General features: G+C 44.9%; 4 protein-coding genes across 5 annotated transcripts; 1 reads left to right on the top strand and 3 right to left on the bottom strand.

Moving 5' to 3' along the window:
• Positions 1-1071: 1071 nt before the first annotated feature.
• Positions 1072-14226, bottom strand: ptenb (phosphatase and tensin homolog B). Its single transcript, XM_035145314.2, has 9 exons — positions 13591-14226; positions 9784-9868; positions 9669-9713; positions 9525-9568; positions 9200-9438; positions 7702-7843; positions 7467-7633; positions 6956-7216; positions 1072-6795 (listed from the first exon to the last, which is right to left on the bottom strand). The coding sequence occupies exons 1-9, from the start codon at positions 13667-13669 to the stop codon at positions 6607-6609; spliced, it is 1251 nt and encodes a 416-aa protein (XP_035001205.1). The 5' UTR covers positions 13670-14226; the 3' UTR covers positions 1072-6606.
• A 1364-nt stretch (positions 14227-15590) lies between these two features.
• atad1b (ATPase family AAA domain containing 1b) lies at positions 15591-20524 on the top strand. Its single transcript, XM_035145315.2, has 10 exons — positions 15591-15678; positions 17248-17441; positions 17787-17885; positions 18145-18265; positions 18690-18890; positions 19003-19109; positions 19380-19469; positions 19576-19626; positions 19741-19871; positions 20017-20524. The coding sequence occupies exons 2-10, from the start codon at positions 17268-17270 to the stop codon at positions 20135-20137; spliced, it is 1095 nt and encodes a 364-aa protein (XP_035001206.1). The 5' UTR covers positions 15591-15678; positions 17248-17267; the 3' UTR covers positions 20138-20524.
• Positions 20525-22387: 1863 nt separating this feature from the next.
• minpp1b (multiple inositol-polyphosphate phosphatase 1b) lies at positions 22388-25686 on the bottom strand. 2 transcript variants are annotated; one of them, XM_035146794.2, is made up of 8 exons: positions 25211-25685; positions 24871-25071; positions 24343-24537; positions 24118-24215; positions 23858-23988; positions 23601-23734; positions 23071-23327; positions 22388-22828 (listed from the first exon to the last, which is right to left on the bottom strand). In XM_035146794.2, exons 1-7 carry the CDS (start codon positions 25614-25616, stop codon positions 23074-23076), a joined length of 1419 nt encoding a protein of 472 aa, XP_035002685.1. In that variant the 5' UTR covers positions 25617-25685; the 3' UTR covers positions 22388-22828; positions 23071-23073. The 2 variants fall into 2 exon arrangements, with proteins under 2 accessions (XP_035002685.1, XP_035002686.1); XM_035146795.2 differs by lacking the exon at positions 22388-22828 and having other exon boundaries at positions 23203-23327; positions 23532-23734; positions 25211-25686.
• A 551-nt stretch (positions 25687-26237) lies between these two features.
• lect2.1 (leukocyte cell derived chemotaxin 2, tandem duplicate 1) lies at positions 26238-27395 on the bottom strand. Its single transcript, XM_035146658.2, has 4 exons — positions 27273-27395; positions 27029-27140; positions 26731-26882; positions 26238-26640 (listed from the first exon to the last, which is right to left on the bottom strand). The coding sequence occupies exons 1-4, from the start codon at positions 27301-27303 to the stop codon at positions 26474-26476; spliced, it is 462 nt and encodes a 153-aa protein (XP_035002549.2). The 5' UTR covers positions 27304-27395; the 3' UTR covers positions 26238-26473.
• Positions 27396-27549: the final 154 nt, after the last annotated feature.

The following is a 27549-nucleotide window of genomic DNA, read 5'->3' as shown; positions in this document are numbered from 1 at the left end:
GAAAAAACCCGTAGATTTAAATTAGTGACCGATCAGATTCAGGGAAACAGTTTAAATGTCACTAACTGTAAATTGTGATTATTACATGATCAGCTGAAGAGATGAATTTATCATGAGTGAAGATGAAGTCGTCACACAACTATGACCTTTGATTGGCTGATGATTCCTTTGATCTTTTTATAGCAGCAGATATTTTGTGTGTGAGAATTCTTTTCTGCCGTTCAGAGTGCTCAGTGTTGCTGAAGCAGTGCATTGTGGGGGAAAAGATGATCATTTCTGCCAAGTCATTGATCGGTAACAGTAACGGAAACATGTTTGAAAACACGTGTGAAAACTGCTGATTTGTCTAATTTTTGTGATAGTTTATTTTGCCTCTTAAGTTCCATGGTTGTGTAAGAAATCAGTGATCATCCTGTAGTTCCATAAATTGATAAATCTTATACAATGAACTTAGTTTCCCACAATGCATTGAAGAATGTGCTTGTGTAACCCCGGTACCTTCAGATGGAGCCCCCGAGCTCATGGTCACGATGCAGGAAGTAGTGTACGCTGTGAATTTGGCATTTAAAAGGTCCAGTGTGTAAGATTTAGGTGAAAAGGATCTATTGGCAGAAATTGAGTACAAAATAATCCTAGTGATGTTTTCACTAGTGTGTTTCATCTAAATTGTACAAATTGTTTTCTTTACCCCAGAATGGGCCTTTATATTGAAATACTTTATATTTACATTGGGAGTGGGTCCTCTCTATGGAGGCCGCCATGTTTTGTACAGTAGCCCAAACTGGACAAACTAAACAAATTGAGTCTTTATGAAAACTGAAGCTACCACAGGTGGTCTTTCATGTTTGGAAGCGCGGGGGGGGGGCATCACTAGCTCTTGCAACAGTCGTGCAAGAGCTAGTGATGCTAACAGGAAGTCCTCTGTAGACCAGGCTGTCTCATTCTGCCACCCTAGACGAGGCTAATATAGACCATGATGCATCACTCTTTTGTGGGGCAGACGAGAGGAGATTGTAACCTGTCGTTATAAACATTTCTGTTTCACCTTTGAAACAAACAGTCAACAGAACATTGCAGTTTATAAATAGTTTATTCACCTTTACAGTGTTTTATTTCATTATAAAACAGGGCGGGGGGGCAGAATAAAAGAACTGTGGGAGGAGGGGGTCAGTTTAACTTGAAATGTTTCCATGGTGATACAGGTCAGAGGTTATGAAGACATTTGGGTGATAAAATAACCTGATGAATAAAAACACCATCATGATGACAAACAGAAACAGTGGACATGAACCGAGACGCCAAAACCACATCTGCTCCAGAGTCATTGATCAATACTCATCCATTCTGACGGACTCAGAAATTAAAACCCAGCAAGAACTTTCTCTTTAATTTCAGTTGGATTTTGTTTTTTAACACAGGCTACGAAAAAAAAAGCACAAACACGGTTCAATTAACGTGACGATACAAACTGGTTTATAAAGTTACATTGAAAGATTTAACGTTTTTGTTTTTCAAACTTTAATGAAAGGGACGAACATGTTTCTATGACGTCTACACGGACCATCTCTTACCCAGCACCTGCTAGCTCAAGCCTCAGCACGTTAGCATGATCTGAGAACTGTTTGCTGTTAGCTTTTCAGGATGTTAGCATGATATCATACATGTGTTCATACTGCGTTTGTTCTTTAAATGCTAACGTTAGCTTAATTATCTAGCTAGCAGATTTGATCAAACTAAAATGAAATTGTTTTGTCAACTTAAGATCAAACACTTTATAAATTTGATGAAAAATATGTTGGAAATTTAAGTCGGTTGTAGATAAATTATAATGTTAATGACGTCTGTCCTCGTGGAGACGTTCAGCTTGTCTCTGAAAAAACCAAACTAAGTTAAAAACATTTGAGGTTGTTGATGTCCAACACCTGCACATAACGTCTTCCTCATCTTCTGACTGATGTTGACCTTTGACCTCTGATCGACAGATGTGGTTTGTGACCCCGACTCACGCAGAAAACCTTCAAGTCAAGGGGCCGTCACATCGCCTCTGTCCTGAACACACTCCCTCCGTCTCTTGTTCAAAAAACAAAATCCAAAACGACATATTTAAGTGTGAACTGCAATCTTTGAATTTGTATTTTCAGCGAATAGAAACATAATAAGGACATTAACAGATGATCCTGACGTCCTGTACTGGTCTGAGTGCGGAGCAGTTCTGTTGAGCAGAGGATTAATGTGATGGCACCTTAAGGCTAAAAAAAGAAAGAACAGATCACCTTCACCTCATCAACTCCAAAACTAAAACCTAACATCAGTCTGAGCTTCGTTTGGCAGGTTTGATGAGATGTAAACAAAAAGAGCTTAAGCGTTCTCACTGACGGAATCGTGTAAAACTTGAGTTAAATCTGATTATAGGAGGTTAAAGGTTAAACCCTGGTGTGAGTTTAAGGTTCCTTTACAGATTCCAGATGCAAACTAACATCTGCAGAACGACACATTCAGACATTTTTCGCTAAATTTCTCCATTAACACCAAATGTAAAAGCATTAATCCTAACGTTTATCATCACTGAGTTCAGCGTTTAAGGTTCAGGGTTTTTTTTTTATAAACTACTAAGTTTTGATCACTTCCTCTTTTTGTTTCCTTTCTGACTTTCTGGTTCAGGAACTGTGAACATCCGTCAAAAACAGAACAGGAGTGACAAGTAATATTTTAATATAATACAATTTTGAATACAGATAATTTCTGTTACCGAATGTTGTGAAATTTGATGATCGACCCTGGTTAACCTACAAACTATTTTTTGTCCAAAGTTCCTAGACGGATTTGACACAGTTGTTGTTGATGTCTTCAACCAACTGCTATGAAATGGTCCTAAGATAAAGACATGGAGCACCAGAAACAGTCGAGAGACGTGGACGACACCTGCTTGACCTCAAAATCCCCCAAACCTGTTCAGTTCACGCAGTTATGTTCAGTGTAGCACCAGCGTTCAGCAGGAGGTTAGACTTGTTTCCCGAAACACATGTTCAAGTCCTCAGCGTCCTCGTGTTGATACCATCTACAAACATGTTGAAGAACCAACCAGGCTATTGGCCTTATTTGACCCGAACGCCAAAACGTTACAATGCTGAATGGAAATGGTCGTTATTGCATTATGATACTGTGAAAATTCAGGAAGTTCGCAGCAGTTTATCATTTTTTGGATGAGTAAGTTCAGGTTTTAAGCTGCTCTGCTGAACAGGTCTACACACCAGTCATGTCTGAACGGGTTGATGGCAAGAGGTGAGGTCACGCCTGACAGAAACCCGCAGGAGTTGTGTTATTGTTGCTTAAACATTTTGGCAGCTACACAAACAACCTGCGGACAGATGAAGACTGGACGAGCACTCGCTCTTGATACAAAGCACCACAGATGGACAACGGGCTCAGCTGGTTAGCTTAACTTAGCACCTAAAACCCAACATGGTGGACTGTGGGCCCAACAACTACAGCTCAAAGCACCAGTTTGCTAGTAACACAAGGTGGAACAAGATATGATCACACAGGAGACAGTTTAATCAGCACCAGCCACTTTTTGTACCAGTCCTGTGTTAGTGATCTAGGATCTGAATCAGACTGAACGTCCCCTACATTTGTCTTTGTTCCCTCAACACAAAGTCGACTCGGAACAACCTGTACAACTGGAAACATCACATCTATGCTTGCCCTTTTTCTGCCTCTGGCACAGGTAGCTGTCAAACCCTCTTATTCCAACCTAAAATACTCTGAATGGCTTCGAGACTAAACTGGATCATAACGTCATTGAAACTTTTGTGTCCCACAATGAGTTGTTGACTCTTTGAGGTTGGGTATTGTTCTGGGAAATGTGCCTCCTGTCCAAACATCATCCCGTGGGTCCCAGTCAGAACTTCTGCCTTCAATGATTCTATAATAAGTGTTGTGGAGTTCATGTCTCAGCCTCCAGAGTGCGTCCTGTGTGATCAGGGCCTACAGACAACAGGAACCTTATTGAAGAACAATCGAAGGGCTGATGATTTGGTTGTAGCACCAAATGTTAGGACGGAGATCTGGCATCTGGAGGCAGATGCTGTTTCAGATGATAAGGGATTCTCTGATCGACTGAGTGGACTGATATTATTTACAGAGGATTTCTTGGCTGCTGGCTAAATGTTTTTCATTAGAAAGCCAACAAACCAAAGAACAATAAGAAGGTGCACATCCAGAAGCTTCTCAACTATTTTGAGAAAAGCTGAAAAATTGCTTGTTGCATGAAAAGACGAACCTTAACATCAAGAAGAGTCTTAAGAATACAAACTAACTGGAGATTAGTTTTGGATAGTTTCACTCTGATGAGGTTAAATCTGTGGTTTAAGAGAAACAGGTCTGAGAATACCTAACGTTCATTTGTTTCTGTGAAATCCAGACAGAATAGTCTCAAACCTGTAGTAATAGTGATGTGATCCTCAAACTGTCGTCCTCGGCATTAAAGGGTCAGTTTTAAAGAATGTAAGCGCTTGAATGCCTCAAAAAAGTGATAGCGAAGACAAAGATTAATAGTCTACAAACAGAGTAATAATTACAGAGTGTTACCCTTCTTGAACAGAGGCAAACCTCGACTTGACTCTCAACAACTGTGGTCGTGAGATTCTTCCTCAAACCCACGCTGGGTCCTGATGCCAAAGTTGAGAAACTCTGAGCTAAGACCTCCCTGACAGCAGCTTTACAAAAGGACTGGATCTTTCAACACAACAGAATACAGGATTGCTGTGCACTTCACACTACATGACTTGCTGTCTTGTGATTGGGAGTCTTGTGATTACATACTATGCGCCTGACGTAATGGGGTCCCACGCTACACCCGCTTCACCAAGTGGAAACCCCCGACTAGCATGTCTGGTCTGCTCTGTCACCGGTTTGTCTCGATTTTACGCTGCAAGAAATCTAGTCAGAGAAGGCCTCTTGAATCTTTGAAGAGTCCAAACATAGCGACTGCTGGTCAAACACCAATTTGGCTGCGATTCGGGGCTTTTATCTGCAAAAAGTGGACAATCGGGCTAACAATCATGTAGTGTGAACGAGGCATAACCGGTTTTCTAGGATGGACTAACCTTGTCCAGAAATAGTTACAAACTCAACCGTCCTTTATAAAGTGCAATCACCACCCGCCTGGCAACCAGGCACTTCCAAAGTAAGCGCTCTGTTGTCGTTTCTGCTTTAGTTTGTAGCCTACAGGTGTAAAGCTCACAGCAGATCTGGCTGCAGGAATGGTTATAACGTGTTTGTTTAGCTTAATGATTGATATGAGAGTATAACAAAAATAGATTTTCTGTAACTGTAGAATTGATTGAAGAGCTGAAGAGAATCATTCTGTGCAAATCTGTGAACAGAGACGATCGGAAGGAGCACGAGCGTTTGTTCACGGCAGGTTTGAACTGTACGTGGTTTTCAACAGTGGATGATTGACAGAGCTGCAGCAGATTGTGAATAATCCAAGTTTCTCTTCTTCATTGTGACATTCAAACTAAAGGTTGTCACCTCTCTTTGTATGCTGCTTCGTCACAAATCCAATCCAGTCCAAGTGAGACCGGTTCAAACTGTGTCTAGACCAGAACCGAGTCCAGTCCAGACCGGTCGGAACTGGACTGAAAAACGTAAAAATCAAATTGGAGGAGTCCGATCTGAGTCAGACTTCCTGGTTACGTTAATTCAGATCAAGAACAGTCCTGAACCAGCTCAGACTGACGGATTCAAACTCGGTCCAGTCCGATCAGCTTGTTCTTCGTCATGAGGACTTTTGAAGACCAGGGTGAAAAACTTGAACTTTGGTTGATTACTGTTGTTTTAGACCTGCTGGGCCAATGTACTCTTTTTTTATAACAAAATAATGCTGTGTTCGTCTACCGATTTAATATTGATGACGTTGGTCACTGTCCTGGTTCCATCAGTTCACTGATTAAAATCAGTGTCATTTCAATTCAGATTTAGACTCTGTCAAATGTTATATCAATAAATAATAACAGGTTTTTCTTTGCTGAAATTCAAAAATAAGAGCACTGGCCTTCAAAAAACATGGAACCACACTCACCTCAAGTTAGGACACAGAGAGAAGAGTCAACTCTGACAGCTTAAAAAACGAAGAGGGCCGAGACCAACAAAAGACTGGTCTGCAAGAAGGTTCCTAAAACTGGTCAGGAAGGAGGGAAGGACACATCAGGGATTCATCTTCTTTCTTTCTCATCTTGGTGTCGTCACTAAAGAAATGTACTCGTCTTACAGTTTGTTTGTATTCAAGTTTTACCCCTTTAACTCTGTCCATTCATCCGTCTTATTGTCCATTATACACCGCCGTCCTCACCCCGACCACCGTGTCATGTGATTGTCCAGGTGTGCACCGAGCAGAAGATTGGAGGTGGGGGGAGGGGGGCGTGGTTTATCATTTGATCCGAGTCCCACCGATCAGTTCTGGTGAGTCAGTTATATACTCACCGTAAGCTAACACTGGCTAGTCTTACTCATGGGTTCATGTGTGTACATATATATGTATATATATATATGTATGTATATATATATATACATACTGTGTATATATGTGTGTATGAGTGTGTGTCAGACATTTGTGATCTGATTGTGGTGGTCCTCTTCTAACGTCTCGTTCTCCGGGTCAGAGTCCGTTGTGTCGGAGTAGCGGTAGTGATCGGGTTCGTTGTCGCTGACGTCTGGGGTCACTGAGGTCGACGTGCTGCTAGTGTCACAGTTAGCTCCTTCCTCCACCGTCTTGGTAAAAAACAGCTTCACCTAAAGCAGGAAAACAGAGAGTGAGCGATCTGAAGACTTCCGACCTGATAAGCTGCAAATGACGTCAACAGCACAAGATGGTGGCGCCTAAATCAGAGATACTGTAGCTCCATTTCTTTACATGGGGTCATTGATCGTCTGTATATGAGGTCATTCATACCTTGAAGTTAGGGGAGAAGTTCCTGTTGGCCTTGTCTTTGTTGGCCTTGTCCAGGTCATTCTTGATCAGCGTGAGGATCAGATATTCCCGGTCAGTGGTTTCTCCTCCCGTTGTCACGCTCGCCATCGTCATCACCAGGTTCTGGTGCGTTCTGTCAGCTTGTTCCCGCAGTGTCCCGGTGCTGCCATTCTCCAGTTTGTCCGTGTTCTCTTCCGGCCCCGGGATGAAGAAGGTGTTGACCCAGAAGTGAAACATCTTTTCCTGTAGGGCAATGGGGTCAAAGTTCACTTAGATCCACAGACAGGTGTAGATATCATTTATAAACTGGCTTCCTGATCAATCTCTTCATTGTGATTTGTTGCTCAGGTTATTCATCATCATTCAGGCAGTAATTATCTATGAATTCACTTGGGACCACAGATAGTGCGTAAGACCACATGAGTTAGTGTGTGTGTGTGTGTGTGTGTGTGTGTGTGTGTGTGTGTGTGTGTGTGTGTGTGTGTGTGTTCACCTTCTTCATCATCTTGTTCTGCTTGTGGAAGAAGTCCACCTTTATGTCTCCGCAGACAGGAAGTGGCTGCGGGAACTCAAATAGCATCACTTTGTCTTCTCGCCGCGTGTGGGCGGGGTTAGAGGTGTGAATCTTCACCTTCAGCTGGTAAACAACAAACTGAGGGTCTGAAAGAGAGACATCAGAGTAAAGGAGTGAAGGAGTGAAGGGGTAAAGGAGTGAATGAGTGACTTACTGCAGGTTCCAGCTGTGAACATTGGGATCGTTTCAAACAGCATCTTGTGGAAGAGCAGAGCCACAGGTTTATACTGAAGCTGGTTCCTCAACAGGAAGCTGTAGTAGATGACATAACGCCGCTGACTGGGGATGGTCACACCCTGATCTCACACACACACACACACACACACACACACACACACACAGTTAAATATTTTCAGCTTCTGACGTGCGCTTGTTGTCAGTTGTGCGCGTCATTTGGTTGCCATGGTAACATCATGATGGTATCACTAACAGCATCAGCTGTACTCCACATAGGGCTGGGGCGACATCATCAATTACGTAAATACACCGTCTCGCGGAACGTGCATCGACGCGTCATACGGAAGGTGGCTGCGCATGGTCAACGCATGGACTCACCTGACGATGAAAAAAACTCGCCCATGATCTTCGGGCATAGGTTCTTAATAGTTGGACCACGGTCCGGACCGGACCCTGAAGCCGCTCTATACGGACCCAGACCTGTTATTAAATTGTGACGGAGCATTTCTATTTTATCCTGCGCACTTTTTCTGTCTTTACAGTAGTAAACCCTGGAATTTACTTCACTGAACCAGAGCAAGTGGGAACAAAGAGGAAAGTTAAAGCTGTTAATGTTAGTTGAGATTGTTTATATGTGAAATGTAGTTTTATATTAAGAAAAAAGAAGAAAAGGGGAAACTCAAACTACATCTTTTTTTCTAAAATTAAGCCCTTTATTTTTTATTTTAGTTGAAATGAGAAAATAATATTTATTATTATTATTATTCAGTTCATAGTGAAAATTAATAATAAACATTTTTGAAATACTATTGAATTATACTTACATTATTTTATTTGACAGTTTTTTACTTCATACAGACATTGATACAACTACTAGGCTACTTCAACAACTATATTAATCGAGTAATAAAAAATACTCATTAGATTAATTGAAAAAATAACTGAAGATTAATCGATAAAGAGAGAATCGATAAGTGCAGCCCTTGTCCACAGTACTCCACAGTACTACAGTACTCCACAGTACTCCACACAGTACTCCAAAGTACTCCACACTTGTTCAAATGCACCAAATGAACGTCCTCGTGGTTCAAGCATTATATCGTCGGAGGTGAAGACTGCAGCTGCTTCCTCTTCTTCTTCTTCTTCTACTTTAATGCTGGCTCTACTTCCTGTGATTGGTCCAAACTATCCAACAAAGTGTTTTCACTGCAAACCAACAGAACCTTGATTCAGTTTGATCCAGACCCAGAACAACTCTTCTGGTCTGAGGGTAACCCTAACCCTAACCTTTCACACCTGATGTTTAGGTTCAGACTGAACTGAAGAGTCTGATGGTCAATACTAAACGATCGGGACCATGTGACAAAAGAGGTTTAACCAACCAATTAGATGTCTGAGGTGGCGTTTTACAGTTCAACTCTCGCTCTCCAGGTGTCATTAAACCTCAAGTGTCATGTCACCGGCAGTGTCGTTACCTTCTTGTCGTGTGTGCGGACCTCGCCGTAAAAGTCCAGCGCCTCCTGCGGCTCCTGAAACTTCCCCCGATGCAGCAGGTATGCGCAGATCATGACACCGGTGCGGCCTTTCCCCGCCTTGCAGTGGATGGCGGCGACATGCAGTTCGTCCTCGCTAAGCCACTGGTCCAGGTCCTCGCAGAACGGCTTGATGAGCTCCAGCTGGGGCGGGTTGTGGTCCTCGAAGGGATACTGAGCGACTGAAAGAGAAATAGCAAGAGTCACTCACATCAACGACCTCCGCTTCACATCAACGAGATGCCGACGTCCAATCACGGAGCCTTACCTTGACAGTTAAACTTTGACGCGTCATAATGTCGCTCTGCACATCTGTGGACAGAGACAGGTGGTAACCTGAAATCATCTGATCACAAACGACATGACACGTTCAGAGGTTTCAGGACAGAAGAGTGTTGGTGAAGTTACTCACAGGTTGTAGATCTTATAGTGATTCTTGTGCTTTGAATCTAAAAACCTGAAACAGGGACAGAGGTTCAGCTTCTGTTCATTTCAGAGGTCAAAGGTCAGGCAGAGCGGGGGCTTACCGGACGACATCGTCGATGTTGTTTCTATAGACTCCCTCCAGTCGCTCCGCAGGGAAACCCATGGCGATGATGTTGGGATAAATGTCTGATCGCATCGTTAAGGATCAACGACTCTGAGGACAGAGACACGTCTTCATCCCACGTTCATGTCAACAAACCCAGAGAATCAAAGAATCACAGAACCAGAAAACCTGAAGACCACGAGGACAGAGAACCAGCCACCGTCTGAGCAGAATCTTAATCGTAGTATAAAACACACTGAATAACATTGACTAGCTCCAACATCTGTTCTGAGAAACGTCGTCATTGGATCAGAGAACCGTCTGCGGGATGTTTTTTAAGATCAAGAGGAACCAATCATTTCTCTGCTAGCAGAGCAGGTAACAGAGGAGCTAATAGAACGGTAACAGAGGAGCTAATAGAACGGTAACAGAGCAGCTAACAGAGCAGTTAGCAGAGCAGCTAATAGAGCAGGTAACAGAGGAGCTAATAGAACGGTAACAGAGGAGCTAATAGAACGGTAACAGAGCAGCTAACAGAGCAGCTAACAGAGCAGGTAACAGAGGAGCTAATAGAACGGTAACAGAGCAGCTAACAGAGCAGTTAGCAGAGCAGCTAATAGAGCAGGTAACAGAGGAGCTAATAGAACGGTAACAGAGGAGCTAATAGAACGGTAACAGAGCAGCTAACAGAGCAGCTAGCAGGGCAGGTAACAGAGGAGCTAATAGAACGGTAACAGAGCAGCAACAGAGCAGCAACAGAGCAGCTAACAGAGCAGCTAGCAGGGCAGGTAACAGAGGAGCTAATAGAACGGTAACAGAGGAGCTAATAGAACGGTAACAGAGCAGCTAACAGAGGAGCTAACAGAGGAGCTAATAGAACGGTAACAGAGCAGCTAACAGAGCAGTTAGCAGAGCAGCTAATAGAGCAGGTAACAGAGGAGCTAATAGAACGGTAACAGAGGAGCTAATAGAACGGTAACAGAGCAGCTAACAGAGCAGCTAACAGAGCAGGTAACAGAGGAGCTAATAGAACGGTAACAGAGCAGCTAACAGAGCAGTTAGCAGAGCAGCTAATAGAGCAGGTAACAGAGGAGCTAATAGAACGGTAACAGAGGAGCTAATAGAACGGTAACAGAGCAGCTAACAGAGCAGCTAGCAGGGCAGGTAACAGAGGAGCTAATAGAACGGTAACAGAGCAGCAACAGAGCAGCAACAGAGCAGCTAACAGAGCAGCTAGCAGGGCAGGTAACAGAGGAGCTAATAGAACGGTAACAGAGGAGCTAATAGAACGGTAACAGAGCAGCTAACAGAGGAGCTATGAACGGTAACAGAGCAGCTAACAGAGCAGCTAACAGAGGAGCTAATAGAACGGTAACAGAGGAGCTAATAGAACAGTAACAGAGGAGCTAATAGAATGGTAACAGAGCGGCAAACAGGACGGTAACAGAGCAGGTAACAGAGCAGCTAGCAGAGCAGCTAACAGAACAGTAACAGAGCAGCCAACAGAGCAGCTAACAGAGCAGCTAACAGGACAGTAACAGAGCAGCTAACAGGACGGTAACAGAGCAGCTAACAGAGGAGCTAATAGAACGGTAACAGAGCAGCCAACAGAGCAGCTAACAGGATAACAGAGCAGCTAACAGAGCAGCCAACAGAGCAGCTAACAGAGGAGCTAATAGAACGGTAACAGAGCAGCTAATAGAACGGTAACAGAGCGGCAAACAGGACGGTAACAGAGCAGCTAACAGAGGACCTAACAGAGGAGCTAATAGAACGGTAACAGAGCAGCTAACAGAGGAGCTAATAGAACGGTAACAGAGGAGCTAATAGAACGGTAACAGAGCAGCTAACAGAGCAGGTAACAGAGGAGCTAGCAGAGCAGCTAACAGAGCAGCTAGCAGAGCAGCTAACAGGACGGTAACAGAGCGGCAAACAGGACGGTAACAGAGAGCAGAGCAGCTAACAGGCGGTAACAGAGCAGCTAGCAGAGCAGCTAACAGAGGAGCTAATAGAAGAACGGTAACAGAGCAGCTAACAGAGCAGCTAACAGAGGAGCTAATAAAACGGTAACAGAGGAGCTAATAGAACGGTAACAGAGGAGCTAACAGAGCAGCTAACAGAGGAGCTAACAGAGGAGCTAATAGAACGGTAACAGAGCAGCTAACAGAGCAGTTAGCAGAGCAGCTAACAGAGCAGCTAATAGAGCAGGTAACAGAGGAGCTAATAGAACGGTAACTAGCAGAGCAGCTAACAGAGCAGCTAACAGAGCAGGTAACAGAGCAGCTAATAGAACGGTAACAGAGCAGCTAATAGAGCAGCTAACAGAGCAGCTAACAGAGCAGCTAACAGAGCAGCTAATAGAACGGTAACAGAGCAGCTAACAGAGCAGGTAGCAGAGCAGCTAACAGAGCAGCTAATAGAGCAGGTAACAGAGGAGCTAATAGAACGTAACAGAGCAGCTAACAGAGCAGCTAATAGAGCAGGTAACAGAGGAGCTAATAGAGCAGGTAACAGAGCAGGTAACAGAGGAGCTAATAGAACGGTAACAGAGCAGCTAGCAGAGCAGCTAACAGAGCAGCTAATAGAGCAGGTAACAGAGGAGCTAATAGAACGGTAACAGAGCAGCTAACAGAGCAGCTAATAGAGCAGGTAACAGAGGAGCTAATAGAACGGTAACAGAGCAGCTAGCAGAGCAGCTAATAGAGCAGGTAACAGAGGAGCTAATAGAACGGTAACAGAGCAGCTAGCAGAGCAGCTAATAGAGCAGCTAATAGAGCAGGTAACAGAGCAGCTAATAGAGCAGGTAACAGAGCAGCTAATAGAGCAGCTAACAGAGCAGCTAACAGAGCAGCTAACAGAGCAGCTAATAGAGCAGTAACAGAGCAGCTAACAGAGCAGTTAGCAGAGCAGCTAACAGAGCAGCTAATAGAGCAGGTAACAGAGGAGCTAATAGAACGGTAACAGAGCAGCTAACAGAGCAGCTAATAGAGCAGGTAACAGAGGAGCTAATAGAGCAGGTAACAGAGCAGGTAACAGAGCAGCTAACAGAACGGTAACAGAGCAGCTAACAGAGCAGTTAGCAGAGCAGCTAACAGAGCAGCTAATAGAGCAGGTAACAGAGGAGCTAATAGAACGGTAACAGAGCAGCTAACAGAGCAGCTAATAGAGCAGGTAACAGAGGAGCTAATAGAGCAGGTAACAGAGGAGCTAATAGAGCAGGTAACAGAGCAGGTAACAGAGGAGCTAATAGAACGGTAACAGAGCAGCTAGCAGAGCAGCTAACAGAGCAGCTAATAGAGCAGGTAACAGAGGAGCTAATAGAACGGTAACAGAGCAGCTAACAGAGCAGCTAATAGAGCAGGTAACAGAGGAGCTAATAGAACGGTAACAGAGCAGCTAACAGAGCAGCTAATAGAGCAGGTAACAGAGGAGCTAATAGAACGGTAACAGAGCAGCTAGCAGAGCAGCTAATAGAGCAGGTAACAGAGCAGCTAATAGAGCAGGTAATACAGCAGCTAATAGAGCAGGTAACAGAGCAGGTAACAGAGCAGCTAATAGAGCAGGTAACAGAGCAGCTAACAGAGCAGGTAACAGAGCAGCTAACAGAGCAGCTAATAGAGCAGGTAACAGAGCAGCTAACAGAGCAGGTAACAGAGCAGCTAATAGAGCAGGTAACAGAGCAGCTAACAGAGCAGGTAACAGAGCAGCTAACAGAGCAGCTAATAGAGCAGGTAACAGAGCAGCTAGCAGAGCAGCTAGCAGAGCAGCTAATAGAGCAGCTAATAGAGCAGGTAACAGAGGATACAGGTCAGGTCCAGGTCGAAACCGTCCTCCTGGTATCGCCTCTTGTTTCTGCTCACGATCTCCTTGATTAACGCGGCCATGATCCGCGTTTCCGTGAGGCACGTAAGACCCGGAGAGAAGGCACAGTCCGCCCGGGCGCCTCCGCAGTCTGCTCACCGGGGAGAGAGAAGTTAACTGTCCGCCTGCAGCGAGCTCACCTCTGGGTCCCCGAGCTCCAGAGTTGAATTTGATTTAGAGAGAAGTCTTGTAAATGTTGAATCAATAGATTCAAACCAGGTCCGAGTGGATGAAGCGCGGCCCCGTTATCCGGTCTCCTCGGGAGCGACCCTTCCAGCCCCGGTGCGGTCGGAAGCTACCCGGCCTGTTAGTAGACGGGCAGCCCGGCCGTCGGTGCTGTTTTCTGGGTCAGAACAAGGGGAGGTCGGGGCCTCCTCCCTGTGCGGGCCCGGGTTTCCAGGTCCCCCACCCGGATGCAAAACCATCCGCGGGTCGGTGTTCGGTGGAGATCCAGGCCTCCGGACGTCAGAAGGATCCAGTCGGACGGTTCCCGGCCTGATTGGAAACCGACAAGCGGAGAGAAAGTGTCTGTGAGCGGGTTGAGTCCGGAGGAGGAGACGGTACCACACATCCGCTCTGCGCCTTCAAAACAAAAGTCTGTGCAAACTATATCCAAAATGTATTATTTTTAATACAATAAACTGACGAATTCATATCAATCTTATCTTTTACCGTGTGCAATAAATGATCATTATAGAAAGAATAAAAAGACCAAAGAACAATAATAAATTTGGTATTAGAATGATTATTTTTACAGCTGATTTACAAACGTGTCATTAAGTCGATGCAATAAAAGAAAGAAAATAAATCAGGATAAAAAATATTCTAACAAATAAGAAATATAAATATTATAATTAACAGTAAAACAGTAAAATATTAAAAACATTTAATCTATTACTGACTTTTTTTTTATATGACAACCATAGTAGCTGGAAAATAAATTAAAAGTATAAATGAACATAGATTAAAAGACCAGGTTCCTCTTCACCTCTGTAGCTGACAGAGTCACATCTCTACTGATCCATCTATTCTACTAACTCTGAGGAGCAATGATTTCATGAGCTTCTTTACAAATAAAACCATCATCTATGATGATGGATTTAATAACTTAGTACAACAACTGAGCTCATTGTAATTGTCCCTATAAACATCCCATAGAAACACTGTCTGACCAGACAGTCACCTTGGGGTTAGCTTGGCCCCCAGCTCCACTGTGAGGAACCTGAGTTAGGACCAGGACATGTGACCCACATATAAAACAAGTCTGTAGGACAGCCTTCTTCCACCTGCACAGTATTATGAACATTAGGAACATCCTGTCTCAGAAGGAAGCTGAGAAACTCGTCCATTTGTTCCCTCTAGACTGGATCAGTGTGACTCTTTATTATCAGGACGTCCCAGTAAGTCTGTGAAAAGCCTCCAGTTGGTCCAAGATGCTGACAGGAACTAGGAGAGATCATATTACTCCTTTGTGTCATCTGCAAATTCAAACTGTAAAGTGACAGAAGGAGATGGAAACTCGTCACATCCTCTTTGGAGAGAAATAATGAGCCGAGAACATAATTTTTTTATAGAAAACTTAAAACATTATTTATACCAAATAACAAGGGACATTTTGCACAAATTAGATTATATAAAAGAATAGTGATAACAATAATAAATAAATAAATAAAATACGAATTAAATGATAACATCCTAGTAATAAGTTTTCTTTTAGTTCCACTCGAGGTCCTCAGATATCTGGAAGTCTTCTGCTGCTCAGACTGAGCTGCAGATTTAATGTTTTCATCTCTGAGATGTTTCTGTTTCCTTCAGTTATTAGTTTCATTTATATTCTGTTTTTTAATTTGTCTTTGATTTGATAATCTTTTGTAAATCTGATCGTATTAAATAAAGTTGTTTTTCAAAATCCACCTTCTCCCTCCTGCTCCCTGCAGGGGGCGGGACTGAGCTCCCATTCAGTAGAAGAAGACAACCTGCATCAGCACCACAGAAGAAGAGCAGACAGGAAGTGCAGCTGTGACCGGAGCAGGTGAGTGTGTGTCTGTCTGCGTGTGTCTCTGTGTGAGTGTGTGTGTTTTACCGGATTAACATCATTGTCTGGAGATTTTCTCTCGGACTTAGTGGCGCGTTGCCGGTTTCTCCCCGGGGAGAAGCTCCGCTGCGGCCGGAGAGCCCAGAAGGTCAAGCTAATGCTACGGTTAGCCGCTAGCCGCGCGGTGTTTTCGGTTTAATAATGAGGGTAGCGGGGTCCTCGGACCTGCGGGGTCCGGACTGTGGTCCTCGGACCTGCGGGGGTCCGGACTGTGGTCCTCGGACCTGCGGGGGTCCGGACTGTGGTCCTCGGACCTGCGGGGCTCCGGACTGTGGTCCTCGGACCTGCGGGGGTCCGGTCTGTGGTCCTCGGACCTGCGGGGGTCCGGACTGTGGTCCTCGGACCTGCGGGGTTCCGGACTGTGGTCCTCGGACCTGCGGGGGTCCGGTCTGTGGTCCTCGGACCTGCGGGGGTCCGGACTGTGGTCCTCGGACCTGCGGGGGTCCGGACTGTGGTCCTCGGACCTGCGGGGTTCGGTCTGTGGTCCTCGGACCTGCGGGTCCGGTCTGTGGTCCTCGGACCTGCGGGGTCGGACTGTGGTCCTCGGACCTGCGGGTTCCGGCTGTGGTCCTCGGACCTGCGGGGGTCCGGACTGTGGTCCTCGGACCTGCGGGGGTCCGGACTGTGGTCCTCGGACCTGCGGTGTTCGGGTCGGACTGTGGTCCTCGGACCTGCGGGGGTCCGGTCTGTGGTCCTCGGACCTGCGGGGGTCCAGGGGAGCCTCAGTGTGACCCTCCCAGTGATACAGTTTCTGTTTGCCTGGAGCGTCGGTGTCAGTCAGAAGAAGAACGTGTCACCAGATTCAGTTCAACATGTCTTCACTTCCTTTTAGAAACAGAAAGTGTCTTAGAGTTAAAGTGAGAAACAGAAACTAATCTTAACGAGTGGGACACAACTCGTTACGTCATCAGCGACTCCGCCGTCCAGACGTCCACCCAGACACACACCTCTTTACTATTCTTTGGTTATTTTTGTTTACGTAGTTTTATGTGAAGTCCAACATTTTCTCAAGTGTTCTTCTCTTTACTGTTCCAAATGTTTGTGTTTTAATAAAACCCATAGAGAAATGGAACAACACTATTCACAAAACAAAGGGGTGGAGTCAAGTGGTAGGGGTGAATTGGGACAGACCCTATAACTGAAGACCAGAACTAAAAAACCACTGGGTTTTATTACAATTACATTCATAAATATTATTGATGAGCTGAAACATAATTATTATCTTCATTGAGAGTTAGAAACTGTTAACGAGCTGCTTGAGAGTCTGACAGAAGAATCACATTCTGATCTTAACTGTAACATCTTTAGTTGTTAAGACTTCAATGTCTCTTCTCAGGTTGTTCGTATATATCTCAAAAACACTGAGTGAATTTCTTCAAATGAGTTTGTTTTAAACCTCATGAGTGTGTAGACTGAAACTGCACTGGGTGGTGGAGACAACCACAGGGGGGACTGTAGTTTCTTTCATTAAGTTACTGGTTGTTGTTGTTTGTGTTGTTGTTGCAGCTCTGTGTGTGTTCATCACCATGGGATTGAGGGAGGTTCCAGTTGAAAACATTGCCCGTCCTCTGGGCAGGAACGAGGTCATCGGCCTCCTCTTCCGTCTCACCATATTCGGAGCTGTCACCTACTTCACCATCAAGTGGATGGTGGACGCCATCGACCCCACCAGGAAGCAGAAGGTGGAGGCTCAGAAACAGGTGAGTCAGACACTTTGACCTGTTTTAGTCACTGGTCAGAGGGACAGGAAACACGCAGCCAGTCAAACTGTTCCTTAAGGCTCCGTCCACACTAACTCACACTGGTCATGTGGTGTAAACAGGAAGTAGATTGTCTACCCTGCAGTTGGTTGCCTAGTTAATGAAAAAACTACAAACGAGGAACAGAAAGAGCCGGGATGTCTTCTCTTGGAGTGACGACTAGGTGGAACTGACAGTTAAGGTCGAGTTATGGTTCTTCAGTGTGGGCGGAGTCTGACTCATTTCACAGTCATATGCAGCGTTTGTGAAAATGTCGGCGTCAAAGACTTTGTCTTTGTGTCTCAGGCCGAGAAGCTGATGCGTCAGATCGGAGTAAAGAACGTGAAGCTGTCAGAGTACGAGATGAGCATCGCAGCTCACCTGGTGGACCCGCTCACTATGCAGGTAACACTTCTTCATTCACTCATTTATCAGACGCTTCGTTAAAGACTGAGCCTCAGTTCAGGACCAAGACGTTTCGCCAGATTTTACTTCCAAGAACTTTTATCAAGGAACTAAAAGGTTCATTGATCGTATGAAGATCTAAATGAACAGGAAGTTGATAGTAACAGACATTTTACTTTAATAATAAGTTGATTGATCAAGAAAATAATCAGCAGAGTGATTGACGGTGAACGTGATTTTTGTGGTAATGTGACTGTAGATCACCTGGAGAGACATTGCAGGTCTGGACGAGATCATCACCGAATTAAAGGAGACAGTGATTTTACCTGTTCAGAAGAGACACCTGTTCCGGGGCTCCAGGCTGCTGCAGCCCCCTAAAGGTTAGAGACGGAACAATGGGAGGGAGAGGGATGGAACAAATAAAGGATTAAAGGAGGGAGGAAGGATAGATGGAGGAAAGCATTGAGGAATGAAGGATGGAAGCGAAGAAGACAGGAAAAAGAAGCAGGGAGGATGGATGAATTGAAAGTAGGAAAAAAGGGGAGGAGGGAAGAAAAGAAAAACAAAAGAAAGGTTGAAGTTGAGAGATGGACGGATGAGGTAAAGGAAGGTAAGGCAGCACTAAGGGTTGGGTGAAGGAAATCAAAGAGACGAAGAAGGAAAGGAATAAGGGTGGAAGGAAAGAAGGAAGAAAGTGAAGAGAAAAGATGAATTAGGTTAGAAGCTGAAAAGGGGAGGAAGGAGAGGAGGAATGAAGGTGTAATGGGTCCAGACCATAATTCTCATCCTGTCACCTGGTTACAGGCGTGTTGCTGTACGGGCCCCCTGGCTGCGGTAAGACGTTGATCGCCAAGGCGACGGCCAAGGAGGCGGGGTTTCGTTTCATCAACCTGCAGCCCAGCACTCTGACGGACAAGTGGTACGGAGAATCCCAGAAACTGGCGGCCGCCGTCTTCTCATTGGCTGTTAAACTGCAGCCGTCAATCATCTTCATCGACGAGATAGGTGTGGTACCAATTGAGGGGCGGCCATGTGGTGCAGTACCTTCCTCTGACCAGCAGGCATCAGTGTGTTGACGTGTGTGTGTGTGTGTGTGTGTGTGTGTGTGTTTCGTCAGACTCGTTCCTGAGGAGTCGCTCCAGCTCCGACCATGAAGCCACCGCCATGATGAAGGCTCAGTTCATGAGTCTGTGGGACGGACTGGACACCGACCACCACTGCCAGGTACAAACACGGGATGTTCAGGTCACATGAGTGGCTAGCCTTAGCCACAGGCCTCGCCGCTAGTCTGACACGCCCCCTAACAAACCTGGGTACAGCGAGAGCGTAGTCTGACATTTCCTAAATGTGCCATAACTGTTGACAAATCACAACAGAGTGGACCAGCTGACTTTATAAGTAAGGGGTCTTAAAGACACGGCTGAAAAGAGAAGCTGCAGCGATGGACAGTCGAGGAAAGTCATGTTTTAATGTGTGTGTGTCTGTGTGTGTCAGGTGATCATAATGGGAGCCACCAACCGTCCTCAGGATCTGGACTCTGCCATTCTGCGTAGGATGCCGACCAGGTTCCACATCAACCAGCCTGTACGACTGAATCACGAAATGAACAACGATTTAAAATCTTAACGACGACGCCGCCAATGACGTGTTGTGTGTGTGTGTGTGTGTGTGTGTTGTGTTTTTTGTGCAGAGTGTGAGTCAGAGGGAGCAGATCCTCAAACTCATCCTGGAGAACGAGAGCGTGAGTTTATATAAACAGATATATTTAAATTAGGTCGCTGATCATCGATTTTATTTATATATATATATATATATATATATTCTGCATTGGGTGATCACCTCGGTCTCTCCGCAGGTGGACTCCTCGATCGACCTCGTTGACGTCGCCAAGGAGACAGACGGTTTCTCAGGAAGTGACCTCAGAGAGATGTGTCGTGATGCGGCGCTGCTTTGTGTGCGAGACTTTGTCCACAGTCACGACGACAGGTATCTGACAGAAACGTCTCATAAGGAGTTGTGTGTTAATGAATTCATGTAGACCTCATGTAAAACCTTGTAGGCGCACATTGATATTTTCTTTGTCTTAAGAACCGAAGTCTTTTATTCTTCCAAATGTTTTTCTGTCTCTTAGTTTATCCGAGGACTGCATTCGTCCGATCCATCAGTCCGACCTTCAGAGGGCCATCTGCAAGATGAAGAAATCTAAATCTGCAGGCGGACAGGGCGCCTTGCTGCACGCCGCTCTGGACTGATCACATGACCTCAGCCTGCCGTCACAGGCTGGACTTCACTTAGCGCAGCCTCACATGTTTAAATATGTTCAACATGTGCCACTGCTTTTCTCTGTTGGTTTGATTTCATGATCTACCACTTTCAGACGCAGAAAAAAAAAACCCTGTCACAGAAACGTTTGAGAATCACTGGTTGATCCAGAAATGAAAACTTTTAATTATTTGTTGAACTGGTCCAGAGTTCTTCTGCCTGAAGATGTTTAAACTTAAAGAAATGTCTCATTGTTGTTAAATGTAATTTTGAAACTCGATCCTGCTCTCGAACCCATGTCAACGTTTAAACACTCTGTTGCTGCTCGCTGCAGAAATGACTGTAAATAAAGTTTGTTTGGAGATTTTCAGACTCAACCTGGAGGAAACAGTGAGTTTGTTGGGGACTATTTTCAGCAGCTGTATGAGTGAAAATCACCTGAATTACATTTTGAGTCATTTTTCTGAAAATAAAACTCCTCAGGTTCAGAGTAGCTTTTTGTTCTGAATACCCATGAGCCTTTATGGCCTGTTGCTATGGAGACGCCTCCATCTACAGTTGTATCATTAGGTGAGTCGAGATAGATTTGGTCTGACTTGATCCACTGATGTGATCTGCAGGTGGACATCGGAGGAAGTGAGACGCATATGGAACTGAAAACACTGCAGTAAAGTGAGGGAACCTTAAAGGCCCTGTATTTTACACCTTTCTGGGATTTAATTTGAGGTATTGGTTCCCTAAGATAATATATATTAGTGTCTGGGTGGGGCTGAGAGAAGAGTGCGATTCCATGATGACATCATACGGAGAGGAAGTACGAAACGAGACGTTTCAATAACACATTTCTTAGAATGGACAGAGTGAAGAAGTCCGGAGTGACTGTTTTCATACTTTGAGGCCCCCTACTGGCCCCTTCAAGTCATTACAGATAGTAAAAGCACCAAAGATGTATTTTACACAATATGGGCCCTTTAACGCTCACAGTAAAACACCAAGTCAGTTCGACTTCAGATATCAATCTGTCCATTTAGGAAACAAGTGATTGTGAATCAGTGGAAATAAAATAGGTTAAATGAAGACTCCATGAGGAGGCATGAGGCCGACGCCCTCTAGTGGGACCTGAGCTCACAGCACCGAGCAGCTCCATTCACCAGACAACACCAGGACCAGCAGGTTCCCCACTGGAGCCTCGTTCTCCTCACAGATGAGCAGGTTCACACTGAGTGTGACAGGTGTGAACGAGTCTGGAGAAGCTGTGGTGAACGTGAAGCTGCTGTAACATCATCTATGACCAGTTTGCTGGATCAGTGATGTCTGAGGAGGACGATCCTGGGAGGGTCAACAGACCTTCGTGTCCCAGCCAACGGTTCCCTGACTGCTGTTAGGTACCAGGATGAAAGGGTTATGTCCAGAGCATCATGTCCAGACGTCAGGAGAACATGCAGGCAGGAGGAGGCCACACCCACTGAGTCACATGGTGACTTGATGAAATTCACACACGTTGGATCAGCCTGTGGTTTCAGTTTGTTACTGGGATGTTCAGTGTGGTTTTGAATCCAGTCTCTAGACTGAAGACTCAGTTTCCATTGAGACATAAAAAAGCTGAAATCTAAGATACTTGATTACTTATGAATTATAATTATTCATTGATTCATCTGTAAATGTCAGTTTTGGTTAATGAAAACCAAAACAGTGTAGTTAATTCCTGTTATGATGTAAAAATGTCTGAAATGACAATGAAATTAATTTAATACAATAATGGAATCATTACAAATATTTGATCAAGATATTGAAAAAGTATCAATTAAAATGTGACATGTAATTATTGATAAAATTAAAGTTGATGCAAATAAAGGGAAACAGGTGACAGGATGTCAAATTCTTAATATGAAATAAATATTTTTTACCTGAAGGAAAATAAAATATCAATTAACTTAAATTATACCAAATGTCTTTAGATTTTTTTAATAAAGTAATCAAAGCACATAACCAATCAATTTAATTTCTAGCTGCCTTGAATTTGACTTTTACAATCTTTCCCTTTTTCTTAAATTAAAAACAAATTACGTTAATTTTAAAATCTGTTTCACACTGAACCAACACTTATTAATATTTATTGTTCATAACATGACTGATTAAAATATTGGCAATGGAAAAATATTTCAAATTTTTTGTTTGTTTTTTGTTACAGGATAAAAAGTTACAAAACGCTGTAAAGATCATTTTTAATATTCAGAATGTATTTTTAAAGCTTTTATTTAGAAAGATTTGGCATCACAGAAAATAAAAACAAAAACAAATTTTAAATAATCTGAAAAAAGGGACAATTTATAAAAATCTGAATCGTCACTTTTAACCATTTTAGGCACAAAGGCCAAAAACAAATTCACCCTGACGGCAAAACTAATCTATTTCCATCACCACAGACGAACCAGAGCTTTTATTGTGAAAACCTTCCCTCAGACTGAGACATCCCATAAGTAAAATCATCAACAAATCAGAATCAGTAGAAAATCAAATAAACCCGTCACATGATCATTAACATCAGATTAAATAAACAACGTAAAGTTTCAAAGTAAAACTGTGTCCTCGTCGAGGTTCAAAGGTTAAAAGTTCACTGAGTCGTGGCGTCTCGTCTCCTGAGTGGATGACCAGCAGGGGGCGTTGCTGCCTTTAAATCGCTGCAGAAGAAGAAGAGGACATTAAACCTTGTGTTACTGGTGAGACATAATAAATCACACTGGACGAACATCCGTCAGTCGTCGACTTTCTCGACATCGACGTCAAAGTGCAGCGCCGTTTGTTTCACTAAACGCGACAGGACGATGCTCGGTCACATGATGTTTCAGGATTAACATCGTGCAGGTGCTGCAGCTGGGCTGTGATTGGACAGCTGGCGTTAGGGAGTGGCTTGGTGTCTCACCTCTCAGAGCTCAGTGTTTGGTCCTCGACCTCCGCTCCTCCCCTCACACTCCATGTGGAAGTCACAGCCGTCCAGTAGGTGGCGGTACGTGGCCCGGACGTCCCGGTACAGCGGGGCAACCTCCGATTCCAGCCCCGGGAATCGAACCGGAGACTCGTTAATGAGTAGCTGCACGCGGGGGCCTCGCTGGCAGTCGTACAGGACGAAGAGCAGGTTGGCGGCGTAGGGGACGATCCGGCTGGTCCGGAAACTTCTTCCTGAAAAAACGACACCGTCTGTTTTCATTTCTTTAGTTTGAGAGTAAAAATAAAAAGACGAAACTAAATCTACAAAATTTACTTAAATAAAATACGTTTCGTTTTCTTGGGCTCACATGACGTCACATGAGCGCAGATGCTGCAATACTCAGAGCGGCCACTAAGAACATCTGTAGCAACCATGTTGTGAGAAATGTTACAAACCCACAGGCGTGATCTCACACTACGTCCTCATGTCTGATTGGACGTCAGGGCGGAGGCGGGGCTTCGTACCGTGCTGTGATTGGTAGTTGTTGGCAGTCGGCGGAGTCTGGTCTTTGTAGAGTCCCAGCAGGGAGAGGAGGGGGAGGAGCGTCTCAGCGTGACCCAGCAGGATGGAAGCCGGCTCGGGCGACGCCTCACTGGACCTGTCAGAGTTCAGAGGTCACGTGATGATGATGGTCGGCGCTCGGACAGCTTCGTCCAATGAAAACAGATTAGAAGGAGAAAATTAACTTGATTGATTAATTGTTCTGTTCTTGAATATCGACCTGCGGGGACGTCCAGCTTTGTCGAGCGTCCTGAAGATGTGATGGAAGAGAGGACAGCTGGACAGACTGCTGATCACATGACCATGAGAGCGCTTCCAGTACTGCTTCAGGTCCGACTTGTACTCCAGCACCTGTGGAGTGGACGCTAACATGTGACATCATCACCGCTGAGACGACCTCTGACCCTCCCGTGTGTGTGTGTGTGTGTGTGTGTGTGTGTGTGTGTGTGTGTGTGTGTTTATTCAGTCATACGTCTGCACCTTGGCGTCGTTCTCGTCGAACAGGAAACACCACGGAGAATAAAGAGATTTGATGGAGAGCTCATAGGAACACAGGAAGAACGCTGCTTCAACAAGATCTACAGGAGACACACAGGGACAGACTTCAGTCTACAGGAGACACAGGGACAGACTTCAGTCTACAGGAGACACGGGACAGACTTCAGTCTACAGGAGACTCAGTCTACAGGAGACACAGACTTCTACCTGGTGTGAGTCGGTGCTGAGGAAGGTTCAGTCTCTCCTCCGTCCTCCTCCTCACTCCCTCCATCTCGTCCCCATGTTTGAACTTGTCCACCTCCAGCAGCGCCGAGCGGTTGTTCTCCACACCCTCCACGTAACCACGGCAACGCTCAAAGAAACGCATCAGCTGATCGTCCACAACGTGGCTGTACCTGTCCTCTGCAGAGACACAGTTTCACACAGATGGTGTTACAGGTGAAGCACACCTGAGGGTGTGTCTGTCTGTGTGTGTGTCTGTCTGTGTGTGTGTGTGTTAGTTACAGGTGAAGCACACCTGAGGGTGTGTCTGTCTGTGTGTGTGTCTGTCTGTGTGTGTGTGTGTGTGTTAGTTACAGGTGAAGCACACCTGAGGGTGTGTCTGTCTGTGTGTGTGTCTGTGTGTGTGTGTGTTAGTTAGTTAGTTACAGGTGAAGCACACCTGAGGGTGTGTCTGTCTGTGTGTGTGTGTGTCTGTCTGTGTGTGTGTGTTAGTTAGTTACAGGTGAAGCACACCTGAGAAGTGGGTGTGTCCCCAGTGCTCCATCAGCCCGTCCTGAAACGCCTCCACGCTGCTCACACATCGATGCTTGGAGCTGGTCCTGAAACTGATCCTCCTCTTCATCAGGTTCTCGTCCGACAGCAGAGACGGGAACAAGGTGGCCAGGCGTCCGGCCAGCTGCCGGAGGTCGTCCCTGCCTTTCATCACCAGCTGACCTGAGGAAACATTCACAAGATCAAAGCACATCTGAAGTTCAGAGAGGAAACAAGAAGATTGTTAATTGATACAAAACATTAATATCAAATATTATTAGAAATTAGTGACGTTGATATTTTATAAATATATATATTTTACCGTCCATGTCCTCGGTGTACCACATCTCCCAGCGGCTCTGGATGTCCCGCAGCCAGTCCTCGGAGCCGCCGGGGCCTCTGGAGGCTTCTCCCCGGACCAGCTGGCTCAGTCTCTGGATCCTGCGGATGTTCTTGACGGTCGGGTAGCGGCTCCCGTGCCTGATGACGGCGGTCAGGTGGACCGGGGAGCAGCGCTCGGTGTCCGGGGCCATGAGGACGGACGCGTTAACGGAGAACACGTCCCGCAGCAGCTGCGGGTTCACCTCTTCGTACCGGGTCTTCGTCCCGAAGTAAGCGGCGATGTGCGGGATGTCCGGGAGCGACCGGGAGGAGCAGGACAGGCGGGCGAGCAGCAGGCTGACAGCCGCCACCAGGACACGGTTTGTGGGCAGTGAAGCGGAGAACATGTCGGTGAGAACCGGAGGAAGATTCAAGTCACTTTGTTGATGTTCCGGGTTCAAATGAACTTTGACCTCTAAGTCCCGCCCTCTCTGTGTTCGACCAATGATATTCCAGAAGTTTTTATATATTGTTTTTTATTATGATCTTTTTACGACTTGTTTATTAAAACATCTGACGTCACTCGATCACAACTTCTTCACCCTGGAAATAAAAATAAATGTTTCAGAGACTGAAAAAATAATATAAATAGGAACACGTCAGGAGCACGTCAGGACTTCAGTTGTGTGAAAACAGGTTGATAGGAGGAGTTTATATATACGTATATATATATATATATATATATATATATATATATATATATATATATATATATATATACGTATATATATATATACGTATATATATATATATATATATATATATATATATACATACATACATATATACATACATATATATATGCTCCTGACGTGACAAACTAGTTCCAGATCAGTTACTGTTCATCTGTTTTTATCTCGTGTTTTCATTCACTGATGTTTGTGTTGATGTGTGAAAACTAAAACTTTATCATCTTTACTATAATAATTTATATAATTAATATGTCAGAAAGAAACAAACAACAGAACTTGTTTTGATGTTTTTATTGATTCTCCATGAGTCCATTGGGTCCAACACTGGCCCCGCCCACAAGGACACACTTGAACATACATGTCACATGACCGTTCACATACTCTGGAACGCGGGCGTCTTCATTATCGTTTACAAAAGTCTCCGTTTCTGTTCGTCCAGACTAAAACACAACCCCAGAGTTTTTAAAGTGAAACGTGTCGGTGTGGGAGGAGCCAGCTCCCCCGTGAGGCTGTCAGAAGTATTGAGTGGGGTCACTCTTGTCACACATCTGGACATGGACGTGTGACGTCATTCCTGGATAAACGCTCTGCATGGGCATCATGGTGCCGATCCGCTGACCCTTCCTCACCTCGCCTGATGTTCGGTCTGGATTGACGTAGAACAACTTGAAGCACAGACCTGCAACAACACGATCAACAAGACGATCAATGACCTGATGACATCACAGTAACTCCTCTGTATTCTGCTGAGAGGGGGCGGAGCACCGACCTCCTCCTTGCAGGTTGATGCCGCTGTTAATGGCGGCCTTATTGGCGTCAGTGTAGACGGTGAGTCGTCCTCGGAGGGTCACGTCAAACGGAGCGTAGACTATTGATCCGTCGCTGCACACGATGTCCAGACCTTTATGGTCCCTGTTTTCCCTGAAACACACGCAGCCAATCAATAATCAATTCAGCTATTTACTTTTTTTGTGTTATATTTATCTTTATTCTCTGGTGTCAAAGTGTAAACAGCTGCAGGGCCTATGTTTCCCTTGATGCATCTGTGTGGTTGTGTTTTTTGTTACCGTCTGGCTCCATAGTGACCTTGACCCCAACTGTCCGATGTTCGCCTGGTGTTCGCTGAGTTTCCACTGCAGAGCTGTCCGAACCGAACAGCATCACACACACACAACGCAGCTGCGCACACACACACACACACACAGAATTGATTGTGTCTTTTAAGTTGTGTTGACATGTGTTGGTCAGTTTATGTTTTTTTATCCCTGAGCTGTGGATGAATCTGTCACATGAGTAAATTCAGTTTCTCACCCAAAACGACGACAGCCCCGACAGCTCTCATGTTCAGATCCACGTTCCTCCGCTCACACTCAGTTGGTTCAGACTCGTCACGTTATAAAGACGCTGAAGTTTCGACACAGTGAAAAGTCCAGAGACAAACAAACAGTTACAGGATTTTTTATTATTTCACAACATGAAGCTGAGTCACTTTCCTTCTCTGGGACCGAATCAAACCTCTGGACTCAAACAGCAGCTGTTTACCTGACCTCTGACCGAGTTTACATGTGATCAGATGCAAACAAACACA

This window comes from Hippoglossus stenolepis, chromosome 21, assembly GCF_022539355.2.
Source record: "Hippoglossus stenolepis isolate QCI-W04-F060 chromosome 21, HSTE1.2, whole genome shotgun sequence".
Lineage (NCBI taxonomy): Eukaryota > Metazoa > Chordata > Actinopteri > Pleuronectiformes > Pleuronectidae > Hippoglossus > Hippoglossus stenolepis.
This window is presented reverse-complemented; position numbering and strand designations above follow the sequence as displayed.